Source organism: Talpa europaea (assembly GCF_964194135.1).
Source record: "Talpa europaea genome assembly, chromosome: 7".
NCBI lineage: Eukaryota > Metazoa > Chordata > Mammalia > Eulipotyphla > Talpidae > Talpa > Talpa europaea.
The window spans coordinates 60,767,858-60,791,089 of NC_140074.1; the positions used below are offsets into that span (position 1 = coordinate 60,767,858).

Below are 23,232 nucleotides of genomic sequence, written 5' to 3' on the forward strand. Positions count from 1 at the left end.
ATAAATCTTTAAAAAAAAAAAAAAAAAGAAGACTAGCTAGTGGTAGTCCTCCAGGAAGAGAAGTAGGGAGGACTCGAGTAGGCTGGGATTACTGTGACGAGGAGGAGAGGATGGATGTGGAGATAATCTGAAAGTCAAACTGGCAGGACCTGGCAGTCAATTAGATGAGGGGTGAAATAGGAGAAAGTCAAGAATTCCTGGGGTCAGGCCTGGATAACAGGCAAATAATAGCCCATTACCCAAGACTGGTAAACAGATGAAGAGATTGTGGGTTAGGGTGGGAAAAGGTGAATTAAGGTTTTGAAAGTCCAGGAGGCAGTTGGTTATGTATCTCTGGAGTAAGACAAATTGATACCAAGGACATGGATAGGGAATCATTAGGTGACACAGAGAAATGTTTTATTTTTGGTGTCAAGTATAAGAATTCCCCAGGGCAATGGTTCCTGGATCACCTGAGGTACTTGCTGATATTCTGGCCCTCGTATCCACTGCCCCAGCCCCCAAAGGATCCGAAAGATTTGAAATAGGACCCAAGAGTCTCCACTTTTAACAAGAGACTAGTGCAATTATCCTTGGGTACATTTTAGGAAAAGGTACTTTCAGGAGATCCAGCCAGTGTTAGTGGACCAGCCAGGTGGCATTAGGTGGCCATGGTCTATAGGTTGTTCCTCAGTTGGGCCCAGAGGAGAAGAGTTTCTATTCTCTGTGGGATCAGGAGAGGAAAGTTTTCCTCTGGGTTTGAGGTGGTGGTGGTCTGGGAGCTTTAAAAGACACAGGTGGTTCTAGTGCCATTAAGGGTTCAGGATGAGGGGCACCCAAATAGACCAAGGGAACAAATGAGTTGCTGAGCTGGGGCAGGGAACAGAGGCCAGGTGGAAGGGCCTCTCGTGTTCTGTGAAGGAGTCTGCCTCCATTCTGAGAGCAAAGCGGAGCCTTTGAAGGACTTCAAGCATGGGAATGACAAGCCAGGTCTACATACTTGAGAAGCAACTCAAAGTGATTTCTTTGTTAGTACAGCAGGTAAATAGTAAAACAGTACAAACAGCATCGTTGAGGCCTAAAGGAAGTTATTTAGGCCAGTCTTTTTCTAGCTCTTCAAGCTCACATTCTCTCAGGTTTCTTTTCCCTCTGACTTGTTAACAAATGCCTCATGAGCAATGTTTCAAAGAGAATGTTGGTGATACAGAGAGTATTGTTTCCTCATTCAAGCAAGAAGCAACAGACCTTACATTAGTGTCCTGAAGACTGGATTTCTTATTGATATTTACAAACGTTGACTCCTCTTTTCCAACCTGTTGAAGAAAACAGGCAGGTTTGTCAAAACTGAATGTTTCGGCATACACAAATCTCACATCTCTGACATTCAAAGGGGTATAGAAATGTGAAGGGGGCTTATCAAAGAGGTAGTTCATCAGTGAATAACCAAGTCTCTCTGGTATTTATATAAATTAACAAAAAATATTTTCTTGAGTCATTCTCATCATGGGGATCAAGACTTCATCATTCAGACACAGTCAATTCTTGCATTCATTCTTTTACTGAGTACCCGCTACGTGCCAGCTCACGCTTAAATGAGAAAGGGATGGTGTGGGAAAAGTCAAACCCCTACTTTAATCCTTCCCTTCACATTTTAGATCAGGAATAATAATCGGCTCTATGCTCACATGGCATAGTTTACAAAGGAATTCTGAGTCTGTCCGTTCATCTCACTGTTACCAGGCTGGGAGGAATTACATAATAGAATTTTGAGAGAAGCCTTGTCTGCCTCCCTCGTGAGTCTCACAAAGAATGGAGGGGGAGAAATGGACACCCACTCAGCCAGCCTGGAGGCCAACGGGAGAGACAGCAGCCTCAGTCCTCACACACTCATCACAATGGACAGAGCTTGGCCTGATACACTCTGAGCTAAGCTTTCCAGGCTACTAGCTCAGAGGGCATTGCATTATTAGCCCACCGGGCCTATGTATGGATACAGCCCTATTTCCTGATCAAAGCCTTTTTAAGAGGCAGCAACAGATAATACCGTTGTCCTGTCTGATTTCTGCTTCTTTCCTCTACACCCTTCCTCTGCCCTGGTGCCAACTGGGAATTAACACTTACACCCTGAGCAGTGTGATCTGATAACTGCCCCCATCCTCCATCACAATTGCTCACACTCTAAACAGGGCCTCTCCAAGCATGTCCCTGTGTTCCCATGAACAAGGCCTGCAGATGGCAGTGGAAGTCACTTTACAAAGAGGCCTGTGGCTGAGTAGGTGTGAAACAAAGGAATCTGGTTGCTTTCCTGCAGGACTTCTCAGAGCCTCTACAATGCTAAAGCACAGGTGACAGGGAGATCAGTGTGCAGCACTTCTACAATGACCCAGGAGCATCCTCCGGGGCTAGCGCTGTGATAACATCTAGGGGAACACCGCTCTGCAACCACTAATGTCACACTTGCCCACTTCTCCTTTCCTGCCTCTGCACATGTGCACTATGTCTGCTCGACCAGGACATTTTCTTGTATTCTTACCTATTTCTCATCTCTTCCCTACATTTTACAAAGTGAAATATTTCTCTCCTTACATTCCTTCAGTGGCCCAGAAACTCGGGGGTCCTCCCAAGCTGACACATGCAACATGGGGCCACAGGGACATGACAGAACTTTCTAAACGCAGGTGACAAGTGAAATACACGTTGGCTTTGTTTGTTCATTGGTGGTATAATAAATAGCACACGTTACAACAATGAAGGCAGAATCAACAAAGAGATGGGTGGCAGGGGACCCTGAGTTTGTGGTAAGAGGGGAAGCTGCCCTCTGCAGTAAGCACTGCCATGGTTCAGTGGTGCCCATCATCTACCCACCCATGCCCCCAACACTGTCATCACATCACATCTGTGATCATGAGGTGATTATCACCACAGTGACAAAATGTGCTGTGTCAGGGGCTTTATATAGACTGTACCACCTAATCTCCAAGGCCACCCATGGTGGTGGAAGTCATCCTCCTTCTACACATGAGGAAGTTATGCTCAGAGAGATTAAGAAGCTGAAGATGACGTAGCTGGTAAATGGAGATCACGATTAAAACCCAGACTATCTGACTTCGAAGCTTGCCTTCTCTACCTCACTGCTTGATGTTTATATCACGATGCCAAAATGGGAGAAATGTAACCTTTCTCTCACCAGTGTATTTTGAAAGGGTCTAAATTATTCATATTGCACCATTCATAAACAGAAACAATAATATAACAGATAACGGAGTATTTACTTTATTCTTGGCAACCTAGGCATAGCTATTAGGTTCAAAAAGAATGAAGAAGATAGTTAAATGCTTTTCTAATGAAATCATGGACAAACTGCAGCTTTTTATATGATGTTTCCAAGGGAGAGATGGCAAATGGTTTTCAATTTGAGTGCCAACTTTGATCCACTGGTGGTGTCTCCTGGAAAAACTATGCAGCAAAAGATTCTGAGGATGCATTGAGAGTTAAAGCGTATCACAATCAACCAGTGGTATCTGCTATGAAAGCAAGTGGGAATTTATGGAAATTATTAAAGCATCATCTCTCATCTCTAAACCCTTCTCATTTCTGCTTTGCCAGCTGGCTCCTTGACAAGATCTGTCCATAGGGGAGGCTAGTGGGGAGGGACTCGCTCCTTCTCGTCTGCTTCCTGCTCCTGTGAGTCACCCAGCCTGGCTTCTTTAGCCCCCAGCAGCAGCTGTTCCTCCTGGAGCAGCCCTTGAATCCAGCTTGCAGTTTCCACCACTTGCCCATCCAGCTCCTCCGACATCCGGGCACCCATCGCTGGTTAGAGACTAGGTTGACACCCTGTGGGATCTGTCCTCCAAGTTCAGAGACACAAGCACAGGTCACAGTGGCCCCTCCTCAGAAGTCGGTGTCTCTGTGGACTTCTCCCCCAAGCTTGCACATTTAATTTTTATAGCGTCTTTGTTCCCTCAGATGTAGGGGTCAGAAGTGCTTCCTATAGCCACCAACTCTAGGGTGTCAGAGAACTGCCACTCAAATTGGCCCTATCAGCTCCTCAGAAATGCAAATACATAAAAAAAAAAAAGAAAGAAATGCAAATACATGAGCCCCCAAGGCTCTGCTGAATCTCAGAGAGGGGACTGTACAGTGAACTCTCAAGAACCATTGTCTTAGAGTTCTCTTTCTGTTCTTTTGGTTATTTCATTACTGACAACATACCAGTTGGTAATTCTTAATGTTGAGGTCTCCGCTCACACAACAGGTGTGGCTCCTGTCTCCCGGCAGGACCCTGACTGGCAACATCTTGGGGCTGGAGTGCCTCTCCTCTGAGGCAGGGAGGGACTCATGAGCTGAACCCCCAGGAATGTGCCACTCCACCCACCTGGGCACTCACGCGGGAAGCATTCTCCAACTGGGCTTTCAAAATGTTGCACTTCACATGATCAGCCACTGGGGACGGCAAGAGTGGGGTCTGAAGAGTCTTCTCAGAAACTTTCTTCTCTTCAGCCTATAAGGAACCAAAGTACATGCAAGAGATCGCAAGCAAAGACAAAAGGAAACACCTACCTTAACCTTTCCCAACAATCACAACTGCAATCCTACCTCCCTCCCCACACACACTATATAGACAATTGTGTCATCAAATTCTTATATGACTGGCAGGACGTTTCCTATTTGCAAAGGACTCACAAGTATCCTCTCATTCTCTTGGAAAGCAAGGCGCAGACGTATGAGGAAGCCCCTGGACCAGAAGGCGGGGTGAAGAGGCTCTTCCCAAGTCTTGCAACCAGAGCCGGAGCTGGAGGCAGAGCCAGGCCTCCAGGCCCCAGGTCTACACCCCTTGCAATGCTGCGCCCCCACAATGTCACCTCTTACATACAAGGATTCAGGGGCTTGCTGAGTCGAGGAAAAGAGTGTGAAACCGTCATTAATCTTGCTGAACGCGGTGGCTCTCAAGGAACAACTTGTTTCTATGTGACCTCATTACAAAGCATCTCAGACTTTAGGAATTTTGTGCATCCATCACTCTTTTTTTTTTTGCCATTTCCCATGTATTAAGTGAACACCTACCTATAATTCATATAATCCAGTTAAGGTGGATTACCTTGTGACTCACTGTTTTAAGCATGTCCTAAGTAATCATATCTTTGAAGTCATGGGCTTGGCGACTATTAAATTTATTCTAATACACAGTCTGATAATTATATAACTTTTTAAAAAATACCCATCCTACTCATCCATGGATAAAACCTAAAATCATCTCTGATGGTACACACCACACTCTGTGAAATTATGTCTCCTTGTTAACCAGGCCCATTGTGGTCCTTGGCCATTCCAGCGCTAATATGGTGCTTGGCACAAAACAGCTCAATAAATATGTCCTTAAGAAAATTATAGTGATCTATAGTTATTATTGCAAGATACAAGTATTTAACAAGAAAGATATAAGACCCTGTGATTGCTGAAAGTCCACTTAGTGATATCAGGACGTAGGGTGTCATGTCAGTCACAAAGCACCCGGGCAAGAATAAACTGTCCTAAAGGCTTCAAATTCTGCAAGTCCCAAAGTTAATCTCATTCCCTAATTAAAAAATTCTGTGGAGCACCTTGGTGCACATAGCAGGAGTTTTATGAAAGCCCTGGAGGAAGCACAGGGCAATTGGCTGGTTAACATCACTTAACAAAGAAAAGAGGGATTAGAATAGTTTCCCAGTGGGACCTCCAAACACACAGCAGAGCGTTTGGTAGAACACGCAGAACTCAGCAATTTCATGTCACAGCAAGAAAAGCAGGGACCAAGACCTGGATTTAAATCCGAGCTCTTTCCCTTGCCAGCACCATTTAAAAAACCTTAATAAGCATGATGACAATGATGCTGGCGATGATGAAAAGGAAAATATTTACTGAAAATTTACTATGGGCCAGTGGCTGGCTAAGCATTCAGACACCCATCTCATTGAGTCATCTACTTTAACCTTCCCATAGGAGATAGGTACTGTCATTCTCCCCATTTTACAGATGAGAACAAAGCAGAGAGACGGTAAGTCACTTGCCCAGGGTCACACAGGAAGATCCAAGATTCACACCCAGGATGAGGGGAAACAAAAGCTAGAGTCCTTGATCACTTAGCTTTACTGCCTCCTTTCATCGCTCTGAGTCTGTTTCATTCTTTATAAGATTATTATAATGATCAAGTGAGAAAATAAGATATGAATCATATTAGGTTCTTTGGTTAGAAAGGAAAATATAACTAAAAAAGAACATCAGATCTGAGGACAGTAATGATCCAAAGCCATCAAGCTGGATATAAAGAAAACTGACTCATTTAAGTGGAATCATTATTCTAAGATTTAGCATAAGCCAAAAAGCAAATGGCAATCTGTTTATTTTGAGAGGTTTCCAGTGTAAATTTAGGATAAATTATGTGTTTGTAGTGGGTATTTTCACTGGTGTGTGAAGAGTTAATTTTTAAATTACATTTTTTTTTTTTGAATGCTACACTGGGATATACAGGAATTAAATTGGTTTGAAAGCCCATTTGAGGTCTTTGACAATAGCTTAAGGGGATATAGTTAAACCGACAGTAATGACCGAAGAACTACTTTAAAAACCTGAATGCCACTATATAAGAAAGGATGAGAATTCAGCATTGATTTTCCCTTTGAATTTAGTAATTCCAAACTGCTTTTTGGGTAACAGTCAAGCTTTCCTGTTGAATGTGGACAAGGGAAGAGCTAATGTTCATCTCTATGAATTGACTCAAGTGAAGTCCAATACAAATTTTGGAAAATTTGAGTAGTATTATGTGAATATGTTTGCATAAAAGGAATCTTTTATGGGAGATAGGTATCTAGATTACAACCAGACCCCAATTCTAGCCCAAAAGGTGGCTCCAAGAATTCTGTGCTTTCTCTCTTTTGCATGACCATATTTGTTTTTTATGTTCCATTTGAATTGTGCAAAGATGCTTTATCATTCAATATGGAAATACAGATTTCAAAAGATACAAATGAACGACAACTGGGCTTTAATATTATTATGGTTGGAAATAGTCCATCTGTTTGGGGATGTCATTTGAGGATAAAGAAATGATCAGATGCATTTGTAAATTGTTTATACATTGTTTACACATTTGAAATCTAATGAGATTTAAATCCCTGTGATAATTTTGGGTACAGCTTTGGAAACAGGCAATGAAAATTTATTTTCACCACTAAAACAAGAAAAGGAACTTATCTACCCTTAGAAGAATCAGAGGCTTCTCAATGCTTGAGGATAGAAAAACCTTAAGGCTCATCGGTTCCCAATTGTGGTATCAGGTAAGTGTGAGGACAGCTGCAAGGAATCTTTTATTAATACTAAAGATCCCTAATGTGAAGCAATATGCTTTGCTCAGATGTTAGGACAACATCAAGGTTACCTGACATCACTCTAGCCTACTTACATACTGATGCATTTCTTTAAGTGGAAAGAAAGGAGGGGCAGGATAGCTGGAGCTTCAGGGAAAAGCTCCATAACCCACAACTGTTTTACCTGTGCCTTAACCTTGAACCAACTTCTATCGCTGATGCTCCATCAATATTCATGGCAAGTATGAATTACATGGTTTGTGAGTTCCCTGCTGTTAAATGCTGCTTCCTTGAAATAGATTTCAGAATGTTATCAAACACCAGGTAAGGCCCGTTAGAAGCATATCCTGTGTATCATGCAGAAGAAAAGCTGAAAAGCAAGAGACTAAGAGGAAGAAGACCAATCCAGGGGGCCATGTGATGTATGGGTTGACTCCCCAGGACCTAGTGCAGACCCGCTCAATGAAGAATTGTTGATTGAGGGCCTCCCCTGGTGGCACAGCGGTTGAGCACTGGGCTGCGAAGCTGCACGCAGCCTCTGCAGCGCCGGTTCGATCCCCAGCCCCCAGCGAGGGTCCCACATGGCGCGCAGACCTCTCCTGCTGCACCTGCTGCTCCCCTCAGCAGTGTGCTTCGTTCCTTCTGCCTGCTCTGCTCCCCGCTCTGGCTCTGGTGAATTCTCTCACCCTCCCACGCTTCTGACTGTACCCAGTGCTTGAATGAATGAATGAATGAATGAATAAATAAATAAATAAATAAATCTTTAAAAAAAAAAAGAATTGTTGATTGAATGAATGTAAGTGCCATTCTGCAGGAGAGTGGCATAGTAGAAAGGTGGGAGGTAAGGCATGGAAGGTGGGCTCCTTATTGATCAAAGAGACTTTAGGCTGCACTGCTGAGGGATTGGTAGGTGTGTGGGAGTTAGCGCAAAGCAGGATGGTCTTCTGAGAAGTCCTGGAACTGTGGGGTAGACTAGAGAACTGTGGGAGGAGGGAGGAAGCACAGCCCAGAAAAGATGTGTAACCTTGTCAGGCTCACTAGCACAGGTAAGTGGGGGGGGACTTCGTAGGATAGATCTTCCCATTTCTTCCTATTGCATCATAAAGGAGCAAAGTTAAGCATTAAAGTGAAAGAAATGACCCAAGAGTAAAGAAGACTATTCTGTTCCTTTGAGGATTTAAAATATTAAATTATGTGTGCAGCAGCTCTCAACTGGGGACTTCTGCCCTTCGGGGACAATTGCCACTACCTGGAGACAATTTTGGTTGTTGCACCTGGATAAGGGTTGCTGTTGTCATCTAGTGGCTAGAAGCCAGGGGTGCTGCAAAACACCCCTACGGTGCACAGGACAACCCCTCCATCCCCCAAATACACACACAGAATCATCAGCCTAAAATGTCACTAGTGCCAAAGCTGAGAAACCCTGGGGCAGAGAGTGAAGAAGCAAAGGGCACTGGCCTGGATGTCAGGGCCTGGGATCCAGTCCCTGCTGTGTGACTTTGTGAAAATCATTTCCTTTCCTCTGGTCGCAGATGTTTAGAAGGTTAAACTGAATGACAGATCGAACCCAACATCAGAACTCTACAGTTCTCAGATAAAATCTGGCTTTTAAAAGCTCCCCAGTAAAACAGGTCGAGCCTAAAGAGAGCTTGGCTTCTGCCCTGTCCACCCCCCTCCATCCTTAATCCTTTTTTTCCATACATCAGTAAACAGTTACTGTGCAGACACTGTGAGTGACAGATAGAGGGTGCATGGACCCCACTGTGTGCTCCCTAAACTCATACGCTGGAGCTGTAACCTCCAGTGTGATGGTCACCTTGAAGAATGATCAGATTTCGATGAGGTCCTGAGGTGGGGCCCTCAGGCTGGAATTAGTGCTTTATAAGCAGCAGCAGCAAGACTGACGCTCTCTCCTAGCAAGCGAGGACACCGAGGTGACTGCTTATCAGGAAGGGGGCCCTCATCAGGGGACCAAATAGGCCAGTACCTTAATCTTTGACCCCCAAGCCTCCAGACAGTGCAGAACACTTGTGGATTAAGCCTCGTTACAGCAAGCTGAGTAGACTAAGCCCGCGGGGTGACCATGGAAAGAGGTGAGTGTGATACTTTCCTTGTACAACCTTCAGTCTAGAAGGAGGGAGAGACCACTTGCTGATCTGGCCTATCAGCCCCAGCACCAGGAGCAATGTCTAAGCTGTCATTTACCCAAAGAGAGCATAAGCGAATTTCCGCTCCTAAGAGACACGCTGAACAGAAATGTCAGGAAGGATTGAGCAGAATCCCTCCAAAACACAGGCGCATGGCAGAGGAACAGGCCAGGGCAATAATCAGGGCTGGATGTGAGCCCCGGCCCATGCTCATCGGTCAGACCTCCCACCTTATTTATGTTGATGTGCAGAGCAGGCCAGGGCCCAGCAGCCTTCACGGTTTCCAGTTCCAGCTTCTTGAGATGGGCAGCAGCTTCGCTGAACAGGGCAGGTGGTCCTGGACTCAGTTCTACAAGCAGCCAGGGGATGGGTAAGGAAAGGTTGAAGGAGAGACATGGGTGATAAAAGACACTTGCAGAGCTGGCCTCCAGCACCCTTCCTGCCTGCCTCTTGCTCTGGCAGTTTGAATCCCTTGATATGCACCCGATAATAAGGCATGATTACATCTAAGGTCAAGGTTTCAAGCCCTAACTCTCCCCCATGTGCAGGGGTTCCCTAAGGTGGGAAAAAGCATTCCAGACAAAAGGAACAGCAGTGCGAAGAACAGAGCTGGGACACAGCACTGTGTGGTGAGAGGATAGCAGCCCTGGGTGGGTAGAGAGCAGTGGGAAGCAAGGGGAAGGCTGAGACCTGGGCAGAGGCCAGCTGGGGAGGCCAGTGTGTGGCCTGGAGGCCCACTGAGCTGCATCCCAGGACAGAGATGAACCCCTGAAGGGTGTTCACACATCCGGGTGAACGTATCTGGGGAGAGCCCCACTTTGGCAGCTACAATACGGAGATGGTGCTGCAGGAGGGGCCCTTCAGGGACTGTTATGGCTACCAGGTACATAAAGATGAGTGGCCTGGGTCAAATGCAGGTCAATGGTGAGGAGGGGAGACAGTTCTGATTCTCAACATCAGGGGATGATGAAATCCCATTTCTGGCTCCATCAACTTAAAATTTTTCCCCATGATCTATAGGTGAAGTTTCCATGGCTCATCCTTCTCACCAGCTCACAGACTCATGAAACGTCAGAGCTGGAAGATTCTAGAGCCAGCACCTAGGCTACCCCGACATACCACCCCATTTCACTGAAAATCAAGGATCCAAAAGGGGCTTGGTTCAACGGTGACCCCTAGAAAGGAAGTCTCTTGACCCTTGCCTACCTCAAGGTGTTTTCAAACTACGTGATAAAGAACCAGTTCCTTAGCCCCAGTCTGCCACAGATCAGACTTGGTGAAATATAAGTGAATTTCTGGGAAAATCAAATAGCAGACACGTGAACTCCAAGCCCACATTTTAAATTAATTTTAACAGATATAGAATCACTCTATCATATTGCTGAACATGTTTCCAATTGCTCGCTCGCCATTTCCACACCTTCTATCGCTAGGACCTGGAACAGGGCACTGGATCTAGCTGGCATCACCTCAGTTTCAGAAGAGGGGTGTCAGAAAAGGGACAGAGTGGGTTTTCCTGTAATCCCATTCTCAAACCTCCCTCTTCTCTCTTCCCCATCGCTTGAGTTTCTGCTGGGTACTGTGGAAGCAGGGAGTTGCTAAGAAATGAGGTGGAGAGAGAATCGCTGCCTTGGAATGAAATCAGAGTTCACTGCTAAACTATAATCACTAAATTGCTCCGTCCTCAATGCACACAGTTCTTGTCTGTTCTTGCCTGACCTTTACCCAGCGCTGACACGGCTGTGCCTCCACGCTGCCCTGCAGGGGTCCGGCTTGAGGATCCAAGGAAGCCCCCCAAGCCCTGCAACATCACTCTCCCTCCCCACCTCTCCCACCCCTGGCCCCTCCACCCCTACTCACTTGGAAGGGATTTACTGATAGAGTTTGGGGACCTCGAAGGGCCCTCCTTGTTCTCCAGGGTCAGCGAGAGGCCGTAGTTTGGGTGGTGCTGGTGCTGATGGTGGTGGTGGTGGTGCCTTCCTGGAACTTTGGTGGTGAATGGCGTGCCCCCGTTCTCCTCGATGCCAAAAGGCAGCCGGTCCAAGCTGCTGAGCCCTGGGGAAGGGAGCGGGTAGCTGTGGAGGGTGTCAAAGTCAGGATTTAGAAGAGCAAGTGCCTTGATATTCCTGTGTGCACTTTAAAAGGTGCTTGCTAAGCACTAAGAACAGACCCACAGAGTTACTGCAGATAGGACACAGGACGGCGGGGGCTCAGAGAAAGAGCTGACATTTGTGGGTGTCCTGTTCTTTTTCAAACTGAAAAAAAAGTCTTAACTTTGTAACCAAATCACTTAACAAAATAATTAGTTAAAAAAAAGTTGTTCTCTAAATGGGAGAAGACAATCAAAATCAATTATAAAAAAGAATTTAACCAACTCATGACAAGACACTGACCCAAATAGGAAGTCTTGGGGTTACTTTCTCATCCTCTCCATCACTCTGCCATGCAGACAGGACCAGTTAGTAACTGCTGTATCTTTAGATTCTTTTTTTTTTAATAAATTTTTTTATTTAAATTTTATTTTTATATTCCCCATACAATTACAACCCCCTTATTTTGACCCCAATCTCTCCTATATCTTTAGGTTCTAATTGCTCCTCTCTCCCCCTTTACCAATATCAACCTATTGGAAGGCCAAGTCTTCTCCCACTTGAACTCCTGAAACAGACTCGAAAGACTTCTCTCTGCCTTATTGTCTCCTTCAGCCCATTTTTCACGGAGCAGGAGCCAGAGTGTTGTTCTATCACATTCTAGAGCACAGCACTCCATCCTCAAGGCACTCTATTGCTACTGGTTCTTACCCATTTTAAGATAGAGACGCCTTTGGAAATCTCAAGGAAATCTATGGAACTTCCCTGCAGAGAAAAGGGATCAAAATGCTACATTTCATACTCAATTTCAGTTCTTCTACCCTCCCTCCCACCCCTATATGCCAAGAGGAGTTTGGGAGTAGGGAACAAAATCCAAATTCCTTTATGTGTCACACATGGTTCCCATGATATTTTTCCATTCTCCTTTCAGCTCATCTCCTGCTACTTCCTTCTCTCTACCCTAACTTCTTTACATTTTGGTGCCTATCACCTCTTTCTGCTTTTCCTCGTCCCTCAACCTACTTAAGATACCCCTTCCTCCAGGAAGATTTCCAGGCTTTAGCACCCAGATCACACCCTCGGTGCAGATCTACGCTCTCTTTATACTCATTCCTATGGACCAATTCTACTGCCTATTCCTCCACTCTGCCTTCAAGAAGCTCAGACCCCAGTGTGGGAATCTGTGATATAACTAGTCTCAATGATACTGGAGCAAGGACTAAGGAAGCATGGCAGTGCAAGCAAATAGTTCTCTGGGGAAGGGAAAGGTATTGGGAGGGAATATTTGGGGGAGATAATCATGCTTTGGAAGACATACTTGACATAAAATCTTTCTTACAGGAAACCCCATTCCTTGTGTATGAGGTTGGTATTGGCCCCCAGGGGGAGGTCTGAGAAGCAAGTCTGGCCAGAGCTCTCCAGCCTTCTAGGTAAAGGGATTTGTTCTGGGTTAGAATCCAATCAGGGACAATCAGAGTTATCCCTAAGGGTTAATGCATGGAAACTATGAGAAAAGATTTCTTTCTTTTTTTTTGAGCATCAACCAGGGCCTTCTTGTGACTTTTATAGGACCTAGGCACATTTGCCTTTACCTCCTCAGTATAAAAAACATTAAAAATTCTATTTTATGACTGTATTGTATGAAACTGAATATATTAGTAACATAATTTTTTTCAATTGAAAGTTTTTAAAAGAAAAATGTTGTTTCTTTTGATATTAAAGGAAATGAAAACATTTTTGTGATCCCCTAAAAGTATTATGGGCCCAACGAACTGGGTTGGATTTACCTAATGATTAACCTGGCTATAGCAACAGGGATGTTGCTAGTTGAGACCACTGTGATCATCTCCCCTGGAAAGCAAGAGCAAGTAAGTATCTGTGAGAATGAGAAGATGACCAGCGGCAAAAGGCAGATGGATAAGAAACAACACACTATGGTATTGTTTGAGCTCCTGGTTCCAGCTATGCCTGAAGCTGGACCTATCACTGAGGTTTTTAATAAGGTCCAGTAAATTCTGACTTATTTATTCCTTTATTTTTCCTTGATATAGTTGGGTTTCCTCCTTTATAACCTGCATGTTTTAAATTAGTTAAGGTATGTTATTTTGTAATTGTTTTTTGTTTTGTGGGATTTCTTTCAAGTGAAAAGATAGCAACAGCTGTTCCATTAGGCTTGAAGAATAGTGTGAGCAAAGGAGTGACGGTTTTAAGAGCCGGATGTCTGGAGAAAAGAGTGTGAGGAGTGAAGTAGCAGTAAGTAGCAAGACATGAGACAAAGACCACAAGCTGTTAGTGATTATAAAGGGTTAAGCCTGCCAGTTATCTTGAGGGCAGCAAGGCGCCATGGGAAGGGTTTAAGCAAGGGTGTAACACGATTGGAATTTCAATTTACAAAGTTCTTGTTGAGTGTTGTGTAGAGGACAGACTAATGGGGGAGAGACTGGAGTGTGCCTCTTGGGTGACTGGGACAGGGAGTGGTCGGAACAGCTCAGGGGCTCTGGAATGAGAGCAGCCCAGGGATATTCCTCAAGTAGCTTGGGCAGGGCTTGCAGGCCTGGTGCTTGGGGTTCCAGAGAAAGGAGGAGCAGCAGCAGCTTCTGCTGCAGATGCCGGATACACTCCAGAAGAAACAGCACTGACCCAGAGGCGCGGTCTCTGGTCCATCCTGACTATTACTTCCAGGAGATTTATTTCAGGAGTGTGTGTGTGTGTGTGTGTGTGTGTGTGTAAAACATACGGAAAAACGTGAGATTTGGGCTTCTGGGGGTCACAGACCAGGCTCCCCTCTCCAACCTGAAACATAACCAAGGGGATCCATCTCCCCATGGAGGCAGTGATGGGGACAGCAAGAAGTGGAGAGTTGTAGTTGAAACACCTGGTTTCCAGTTGTGCCCCCAATTTTGTGGTGGAAACTTGGACACTCTGTGCCTCAATATTCTCATCGTTAGTATGAGGGGGGCATCAGGCAATTTCTGAGGGCATTTCTAGGTCTGAGATTCATCCAGTTCCCCAACTAGTTACCAAGACTAGCTTTGTCTCAGGCACTGCCAGCTATTTTACACAAAATATCCCATTTTATAGTTGTGGACACATATACGAGGAAAGAGAAAAGGGAAGAGGGAGAGAGGGAAGGAAGGAGGGCGGGAAAGATGAATGAAATTGTGGCGCTCTGGCAGCCTCCAAAGCCTGTCAGTGTTGTTCACCTCTCTCTCAGAGATACTGAAAATGGGATCTGTTCTCAGGAGGTGCAGAAATTGAGAGCTCAGAACAGAGCGAGTTCCCTTTAGCTGGGAAGCCTGGAGGGGCTTCACAACTTAAGGCTGCCACCCACACTGCCGCAGCCAAGGAAAGTTCTCGAAGGGCACTGCACCTGTCCAGGCAGCAGCCATGAGTCAGAGAAGCACTCAAAGGAAGAGAGCGATAGGAAGGGGCCCTAAACAGGACTGGAGAAGGGGAGGAGAGGGATCAAAAAACTGGTTTCTGGTGTTTTTTATTTTTTCAGCCTGGAGGACCAGGTAAATGGTCTGTCATAAAAGGGGTCTCCCATTAAAGGGGCAGAAGGGATTAAGATGCAGCCCTATGAAGCTGTCCACAGCCCACTGCAGCATGAGTTTAATTCCCGGCCAGGGAGCTACCCACATGGTGCAGCAGACCTCTCCTGTCTCACCCGCTCTCCCCTCAGCAGTGTATTTCATCAGTCTGCCTGTTCTGTTCCCCACTCTGTCTCTGGTGAATCCTCTCACCCCCCTATCTCTAGCCTGCACCCCAGCTTCTGTTGCATAAATACATAAATCTTGAAAAAAAGAGGGGGGGAAGGTGAGAGCTGCTTGGAGTAGGACAAATTATAACTGAGCTTTATTTTTTTTAATTTTTTTAAAGATTTATTTATTTGTTTGTTTGTTTATTTATACATACATACATACAAGCACTGGGTACAGTCAGAAGCGTGGGAGGGTGAGATAATTCACCAGAGTCAGAGCGGGGAGCAGAACAGGCAGAAGGACCGAAGTACACTGCTGAGGGGAGCAGCGGGCGGCAGGAGAGGTCTGCGCGCCATGTGGGACCCTCCTCCGGTGGCCGGGGAGCAGCTGGGGATGGAACCGGCGCTGCAGAGGCTGCGGGCAGCTTCACAACCCAGCGCTCAACCGCTGCGCCACCGGGGAGGCCCTATAACTGAGCTTTAAATGGATTACACTGAATGTAGGAATGAACATTCAAGGGGGAAAACGTCTCTGTAGCAGAAACCTGGTGGACATTCAGGCTGCAGGTGGAAAGATTTGAGTAAGAATTTCTAAGGGCTGGAAAATGGACAACACCTCCATTGCCAGTTTCAACGGATTCTCACTCTGCTTGGAAGGCAAGCTTGAGACAGATTCTGAGGTTGTGCCCAGCTCAGAAGGAAAGTGCTGTGATTGATTAGTGATGTCTGCTCCAGACTTGGAAGGGAGCAGCGGTATCTTGTATTTGTGAAGTATGGTTTCTTATTTCAAGGAAACCTAGACTGAAGAGTTAAACAAGAATATGTATATATATATATATATATATATATATATATATATACATGCAGGAAGTGATAAATTGCATTTACTAACATGTCAAGTGAAATATGCAGGTGTGATTTTTACATTATAGCTACTCAAGGGGAAAACTGAGAAAGATAAATGGGAAGAAAAGAAATACCTGCCTGCATCGTGTTAGGGAAAGGGGCTTTAGAAGAGCAAATGTTGCTGAGCAGAAGTGGAGTGACCTGGTTGCTTAATGAGCTCATAGCCTCAGCTGACCATCCTGGAGAATCTAACCCACAGAGTTTTGTGGGGTTGTAGGTCTATTAGGGCCAACATTGCTCAAGGCCGCATGTGCGGCTCCCTGCAGAACTCCTGGAGGCACCGTTTAAGTAGGGCATAGACGACACCCACTAGGGCTGTGGATCCACCCATTTACAGAGAACAGAGCAGAGAAGGTCAAGGCCACTCAACTACTGGCAGTGGCCACCAGCCCCCAGGGTCATTAGCCAAGATTCAGAGATGAAGCCAGCTCTGCACCACCATCAGCAGAGCCTGGGCTCACAAGGCTCTGGCATTCTGAAAAGGACATCCCAAGTCCTGGTTCAGTGAGTGAAGGAGGAAGGGTCTGAGCTGTCTACTCTCTTCCATGAGCTGACAGTTGAAAATGAATCTGATGCGGAAGAGGGGTTGGCTCTGCGCCCCACAAAATGCTAGGTATTTCAACGAACTTTTATAGAGACCCTGCAAGGAAGCTGCTGTGGCCTCATTTGCACTGGGGCTTAACAAAACTGAGTAACATGCCTTGTTAGCAAACTCAGCAAGAAGTTGAACCAGATCTGTGTTTTTCCTTCCTTTGGTTTTCTTTCTCCCTCCTACTCCAGAGAAATTAGTGTTCCTATTGAGAGCTATGCATATGGGACCATTAGCTCTAATGGGGTGAGTACAACTGTGCAGGGTTGGTGAGGTTGGGGTCTCCCCCAGTCCTGTCTTAACCTCCACACACTCCCGACCAGAACCTTTCCCCTCCCTGACCTTGGGATCCCAAACGCATGGTGCTCAATCAAACTGTGTTGCATACTGGATCATGTATAATTATTCAGAACAACATTACAGTCATTATAACAGTATCATTAATGATATTATCACAATTATAATAATTATTAAAATAACCATCTAATTATTTAGAACAATCCTCTGGAATCCATTGCCAGAACCATGACCAGTCTGGGGCAGGATGGGAGTAGGTCCTGAACTGGAGCACAGAATCTACAGCACTTTTTCTCAAAAACAAGGCCTGGAGTGGTAGTGTGCTCAGAGGAGCGGGTCATACACTGCAGCTCAGTGAAGTTCTGGGGGACAAGGGCTTTGGGGATCAGCCCTAGGGCTCTAACCTGGATAAGACATTATAGAAATGGAGCCCTTCAGACATTCTCCAGTTGTGTGATTTTAAACCCTCGATGAATATTAAAATCATAGGGGAACCCACAATACAAGGTGGGAATTCAAAATGTAGCAACTGCTTTGAAAAAGTCTGGCAGTTCCTTGAAAAACGTATTCTATGACCTTTTCTTGATATGTGCCCAAGAGAAAGAAAAACACATGTGAATGTTCACTGCAACATTATTCACAGTAGCCAAACAGTAGAAACAACCCAAATGCCCACCACTTGATGAATGGGTAAATAAAACACAGCACACCCATACAATAGAGTATTATTCAGCTGTAACATGGAATTAAATATTGATCCATTCTATGCAAGGAACACATGATGCTAAATGAAAGAAGTCAGACTAAAACAGGCCGTATAGTATATGATTCCATTTGTATGAAATGTCCAGAAAAGGTAAATCCAGAACAGACTTAAAATAGATTAGTGGGTACCTAGGAATGGGGTGGACAGGTGGAAATAGGGAGTGGCTGTTCATGGGTACTGGGCCTCTTGAAAATATTCTAAAATTAGACTGTAGTGATGCTAGCACAACTTGGTGAAAACACTAATAACCACTGAATCAATTTAAATTGGCAAATTGTATGGTATGTGATTTATATCTTAAAGCCGATAAAAAATCATCAAGGGAGATTCTGAAAAATATCAGTGCCTGGCCTCTACCCAGACCAGATATATCATCGCTTATTTCTAGATCCACTGTGCAGCCAAGGCGGAGAACCACTGCCCTAGTGTTCAAGTTCATTTTGCATATGGGGAAATGAGCCCACATGGGAGTGAGGTGACCGGGTCACACAGCCGGTGACTGGCTGAGTCCGGGACAAAATCCAGAACTCCTGCCCCTCCGCTCGATGCTTCAAGTGCTGCCCATCTGCTGCATCTTCCCATCTGCCTCCGCTTCTATTTAAGGCAGCAAATGCACTCAACGGGAAAATCCCACGTCCTCAGACCTGCACTGCCAGAGACATCCCTGTGCACACATCTTGTTTTCCCAATGATACATTAACCTCTGTAGCAGCAGACTGTTGCATCTCATGTTTTGGGGTTCTCTGCTGTGCTAAGAAAAGTGCTAAGCACACAGCGGGCGCTCCACTAATATTGGCTAGATTGAAAAAAAATCGAGAGTGATGAATTCCATAAACACTTGAGCGCCAACTCTTGTGCCAAGTCCCACGGTAGGCATGAGGGAAAGGACAAATGAGAGGTTGCCTTTGCCCTCACTGTTGAGTAACAAGTCCATGGCAGAGTGACAGGTGTTTTGAGAAGGGTATGCAGGGGATGGGTACCCAACCAGTCTGGGAAGAGCCTAAAGGAAGAGAATTTATGCAGTATTATGAGGAAGAGTTCTCATTTTTCTGAAAGGGAGAATCAGGTGGCCAATGACAACCAAGGGATAATTTGTCCTGGCCCCCTAACTTGAAATATCATCTTCTACCTATGCCAGCTACTTGCCTGACTGCTCTCAGATCTAGTCCCTGGTCTCGAGCTTGTTCCGTTTACAAGGTAATGCATTTCCCAGGTTCCCTGCCCTCTGGCTTCTGTGCAGGATTGGTCCACAGGAGGCACCGATGAGACGGGAGGGAATCCTTGTCTGTCCCTCTCTGCCCCAGGTGGTTTCCAGCAACGCCTGTGAATCCCATGTCTGCAGCTTGACTGACCGGCTTCCTGTGGCCCAGCGCCTGGACCTTTGTTCCTCCAGCTCTAGGAATCCTAGGTTGCTAAATGGGTTGCCTCACTTAACTTCATAATTCATCATCCCTTGAACTAGTGAACCAATTACCCGTATTAAATTCCCTCTGTAAGAAATGCCTAGAGTGGTTTTGGTTTTCCAGGTTGCCCATAACTGATACAGAATATCTACCTGCTTATTCTGGATTCTTCATATTATGATCCATCTGTTTATTGTTAAACCAGCACCAGATTGTCTTACTATGTCTTAATTTGTTTTAATATGCTTTTATATTTGATGAGACAAATCCTGTTTCCTTACATCATTTTCTTTGTCTTTTTTGATGTTGTATTTTGTCCTGGCTATTATCATGCACGTATTCTTCCAGATTATATTAAGATTCAAGTTACTACAAAAAATCCCACTGGAATTCTGATTTAGAACATTGAATGTTATACATTAATCGGGGAGAATCATTCACAAGGAACATGACATTTCTCATTTATTCAGATTTTTAAAAATGCTTTCAGTCAGAATTATTTTAAAGTGTGATCATGTAGCTGGACACCCCTCCCCCCACCACCTGTAGCTTAAATTTTTGTTAGAAAAGTTAAACTAAGAAGAATCAAATGCTGAGCACCCTTTCTTCTCCTTCTCCCTCCCTCTCCCCCCTTGTGATTTATTCTCCAACTCCATTCCCCAACCTTGAGAATGAATTGTGTTATATCTCTAACCAAGCTCTATGTGTCCCTCAGAGGGTGGTACCACCGGGGCAAGCATCTGCTGGTCTTCAAGGGCTGTGAACCCCAAAGGAACACTTGCTGCTAAAGAAGAAAACCCCTGTAATTCCTGGAACACATAATGCCCTTAACCTTCCCAAACCAGGGAATGCAAAGTCCCTCACTTCCTTCACATGTGGCACCCTCACATTCCTTACCCTCTCCCCCCATATAACCACAGGACCCCTGCCATGCAGAGTCACTTCCTTTAGGGCATTAAGCCTGTCCAGTCTTTCTGTGATCACCTTGTATAATAAACTCCTCTGTGCAAAGACATTTTTGTTTAGAGCAAAAGCCTTGGTTTTGGTGGTTTACGGTAACACTGGTTTACAACACTGTGTATGACTCAGAGGCATAGGTTAGCTTAAGATGTCACCACACCACACCCACCACCAAGGCACCTGTAGTCCTTCACCGTAGTCTATTGGGCACCTCCCCGTTTTAATCCTCACCTTCCTTCTCTCCCTTTGGTACTCTCAATTTTACAGTCAGATTTGGGTGTGTTTTGGTTTGCCTTTCTCTGTTCCTTTGTTTTGTTTCTCTGTATTCCACATGGGTGAAATCAATTGGTACAGTCAGAACTTTTCTATAAAGGTATGAAACATACTCCTAGGTATATTTCAGCTTTGTTACAATTGAAAATGAGAGCTCACTAATTATTACATTTGCACTAATTGTCCAGTACTAGGTAGTAGTAAAATTACCTGACTTCAGGTTATTTCTGCCTCTGGCCCTTTTGCTGAATTCTCTTATTAACTGAACTTCACTTGCATTTTAAGAAGATAATCACATGAATTCTGTTTATTCCTTTGCGACAAATTATTCCTTTTTTTGTTTTCTTGGCTTAATGCATTGGTAAGGTCTCTAGAATGACACTGAATATTATTAGCACTCATCCTTATTTCCAAAGTGTGTAGATTATCTAATGTTCAACACTTAGTGTTGGTTTCTGACAAATTCAGCTTATCAGGTTTAGATCAGTCCTCCTCTTAGCCTAGTAAGAATCTTACAAGATTAATGCGATTTATTCTCAGCAAATACACGTTATTTCATCCAAGTGAAGATGGCTTTCTTTACTAAGTGCTTAAAAAAGAATGTTCTCAAACTTCCCTTGGTATCACCCAGGCTTATCAGTTTTTCTAAATTTCTTTTTGAGAAACAGTATGGCATTTCCGTGTGTTCCTCTGGCATTTCTCCAAGATGCCCAAGTTTTTCAGCGTCCCAGTGCTGACTCAGCAGTGACATATGCAAATCTGTCAGTGTTCTCGAGACCATTTTTCGGAACCTGAAGACTCGAGCTAATCATAAAGCAATAAAATCTTGCTGACTATCATCTCTTATCTTGGACTTCAATCTCGCTTTCTTTGTTCTTTTTACCTTCAGCAGTTAGTACACTGATGAGAAAAAGAAAAGCAAAACAGAAGTTGAGCAGCCCCGCTGTCCTGTATAATCTCACATGCCATCTCAAGAACGACTGTTACTAAATCATCCGTCGTCGTTTGGTTCCAACTCAGGCACGCAGCTACAAAATTTAAAGGTCCTTAAAAAAAAAAAGTTCTATGCCTTTTGTTGCACTTTCCTTCTCTTTAAAATACTGTTTTTCAATTATGGGCACTTAAAGACGATCTCTTTCAGATTATCTATGACATACTCATAGCCCATGTGGAAAAAAATTCCCTTTTGAATCTTTTTTAGAGTTTTGAAATCTAATCGTCTAAAGATTAGCATACATGCAGGATTGAGCCCCGAATTCCACTCATTTCATATTAATGATTCCAAGACATCAGGGCCATTTTCTCCCAAGGTTCTTGCCACACATTTATAACCTAGTCTTCCTTGCTGACCAGAATTAATTACAGTAAAATCAGCAGTGTTTCTTCTATCTTCCAAACAACCAAATCACCAGCCAAGAAGGCAAGAAATCAACAGATGCTCTGCTTTTAACTCAGTGCCAATGTTTGGATGGCCAAGAAACCCCCAGAGGTATTACACTAGCTTGAAGTCTTAGGAAAACACACTGCATGCCCTCCATCCAGAGTCTTCTGGCATATTTTTTCTTTTTCTTTTTTTTTTTAATAAGGGAAAGTGTGAATACAGTCCCCACTACCACAAATTATGTAGTCAGGTTTCTCACATTTGGGGAAATTGCAGGGGCCAGCACACCAGGAAAGCAAAGGGCAAACCACCCTGAGAAAACCACCTTCACCATCCCAGCACGCCCAACCCCCAAGCCACGCAAGTACATCTGGATTGCTCACTGCACACTTAGGATGTGCTGCTTAATGTCAGAATCACTCTGCCTGTGGCACTTGTCTCAACTCCAGAGCAGGGCTCCTGGAGAAGGTGTAGCTTTTGAGTAGCCCACACAACACTCAAGGTCTCTAACCACCTTCCAGAGGAGTCTGCTTGGGACAAACTGGCTGTTGCTTTACTTTTAGCCCACTGGGGGACAAGCCTGTATTTCTAATCAGAACTAAAGCATCCAGATATGTTCACAAATATCTCAGTGGAGCTTTCCAAATGATGGCTTCAGCAGGGTAGCAAGTGTTGAACTTTTTATTCTCTCAGTCCCTGGAGCAAGTAGACAGGCCCTGGGAGCTTAGAGCCTCCAGCCGCTTGTCTGCTCACCCTAATGTGCTACATAAATTGGCTATGTGTGCCAAGGATGAGAAAAAATTGGGGAGCATTGCCACAAGTTCACATCCTGTCCACTGGCCTAGCACTGTGGCTCTCCAACTGGAACTCTTTTAGCAGAATCTACTCAATTACCACGCTTTCAGAGCAGATGGTGTCAGGCAGAATCATAGCTCCTGACTGAACACTAATGCATAAACATGTTCTCTAAATACTCACAGAGGAAAAAACCCAAAAGCTAATGTTTTTGAGTGTCATACACTGTGCCATCTATTTATTTACTGAATATTCCAAAAACCATTTGAAGATGGGACAATTATTAGCCTTATTTTATAGATAAGGAAACAGAAAGAGACTCCTTACTTTCCCCAAAGTCTAAGAGTTAGTAAATAGCAGAGCTCGGTGGGATTTGAACCCAGGCAATCTGGCTCAAGAGCCCTGTCCTCTCTAAAGGGGTAGCAGAGAGCCTCCCTGGTGGCGCAGCGGGTTGAGTGCAGCGCTGTGAAGCTGTCCGCAGCCTCTGCAGAGCGGGTTCGATTCCCAGCCGGCCAGGGTGAGTCCCACACGGCGTGGCAGACCTCTCCTGTCTCGCCCACCGCTCCCCTCAGCAATGTTTTCAGTCGTCTGCCTGTTCTGCTC

At 44.8% G+C, this 23,232-nt stretch overlaps 1 protein-coding gene across 3 annotated transcripts in view; it reads right to left on the reverse strand.

Annotated features, from left to right (window-relative positions):
* The window catches only part of EPB41L4B (erythrocyte membrane protein band 4.1 like 4B), a gene marked incomplete at both ends in the record, with an annotated part of 124,772 nt that overhangs the window by 24,150 nt on the left and 77,390 nt on the right, over nt 1-23,232 (reverse strand). For all 3 annotated transcript variants that reach the window (XM_084236142.1, XM_084236140.1, XM_084236141.1), the window contains 4 exons: nt 1,225-1,292; nt 4,355-4,480; nt 9,700-9,818; nt 11,330-11,544. In XM_084236142.1, the coding sequence (XP_084092268.1) occupies nt 1,225-1,292; nt 4,355-4,480; nt 9,700-9,818; nt 11,330-11,544 (528 nt within the window). The remainder of the gene's footprint in view (nt 1-1,224; nt 1,293-4,354; nt 4,481-9,699; nt 9,819-11,329; nt 11,545-23,232) is intronic.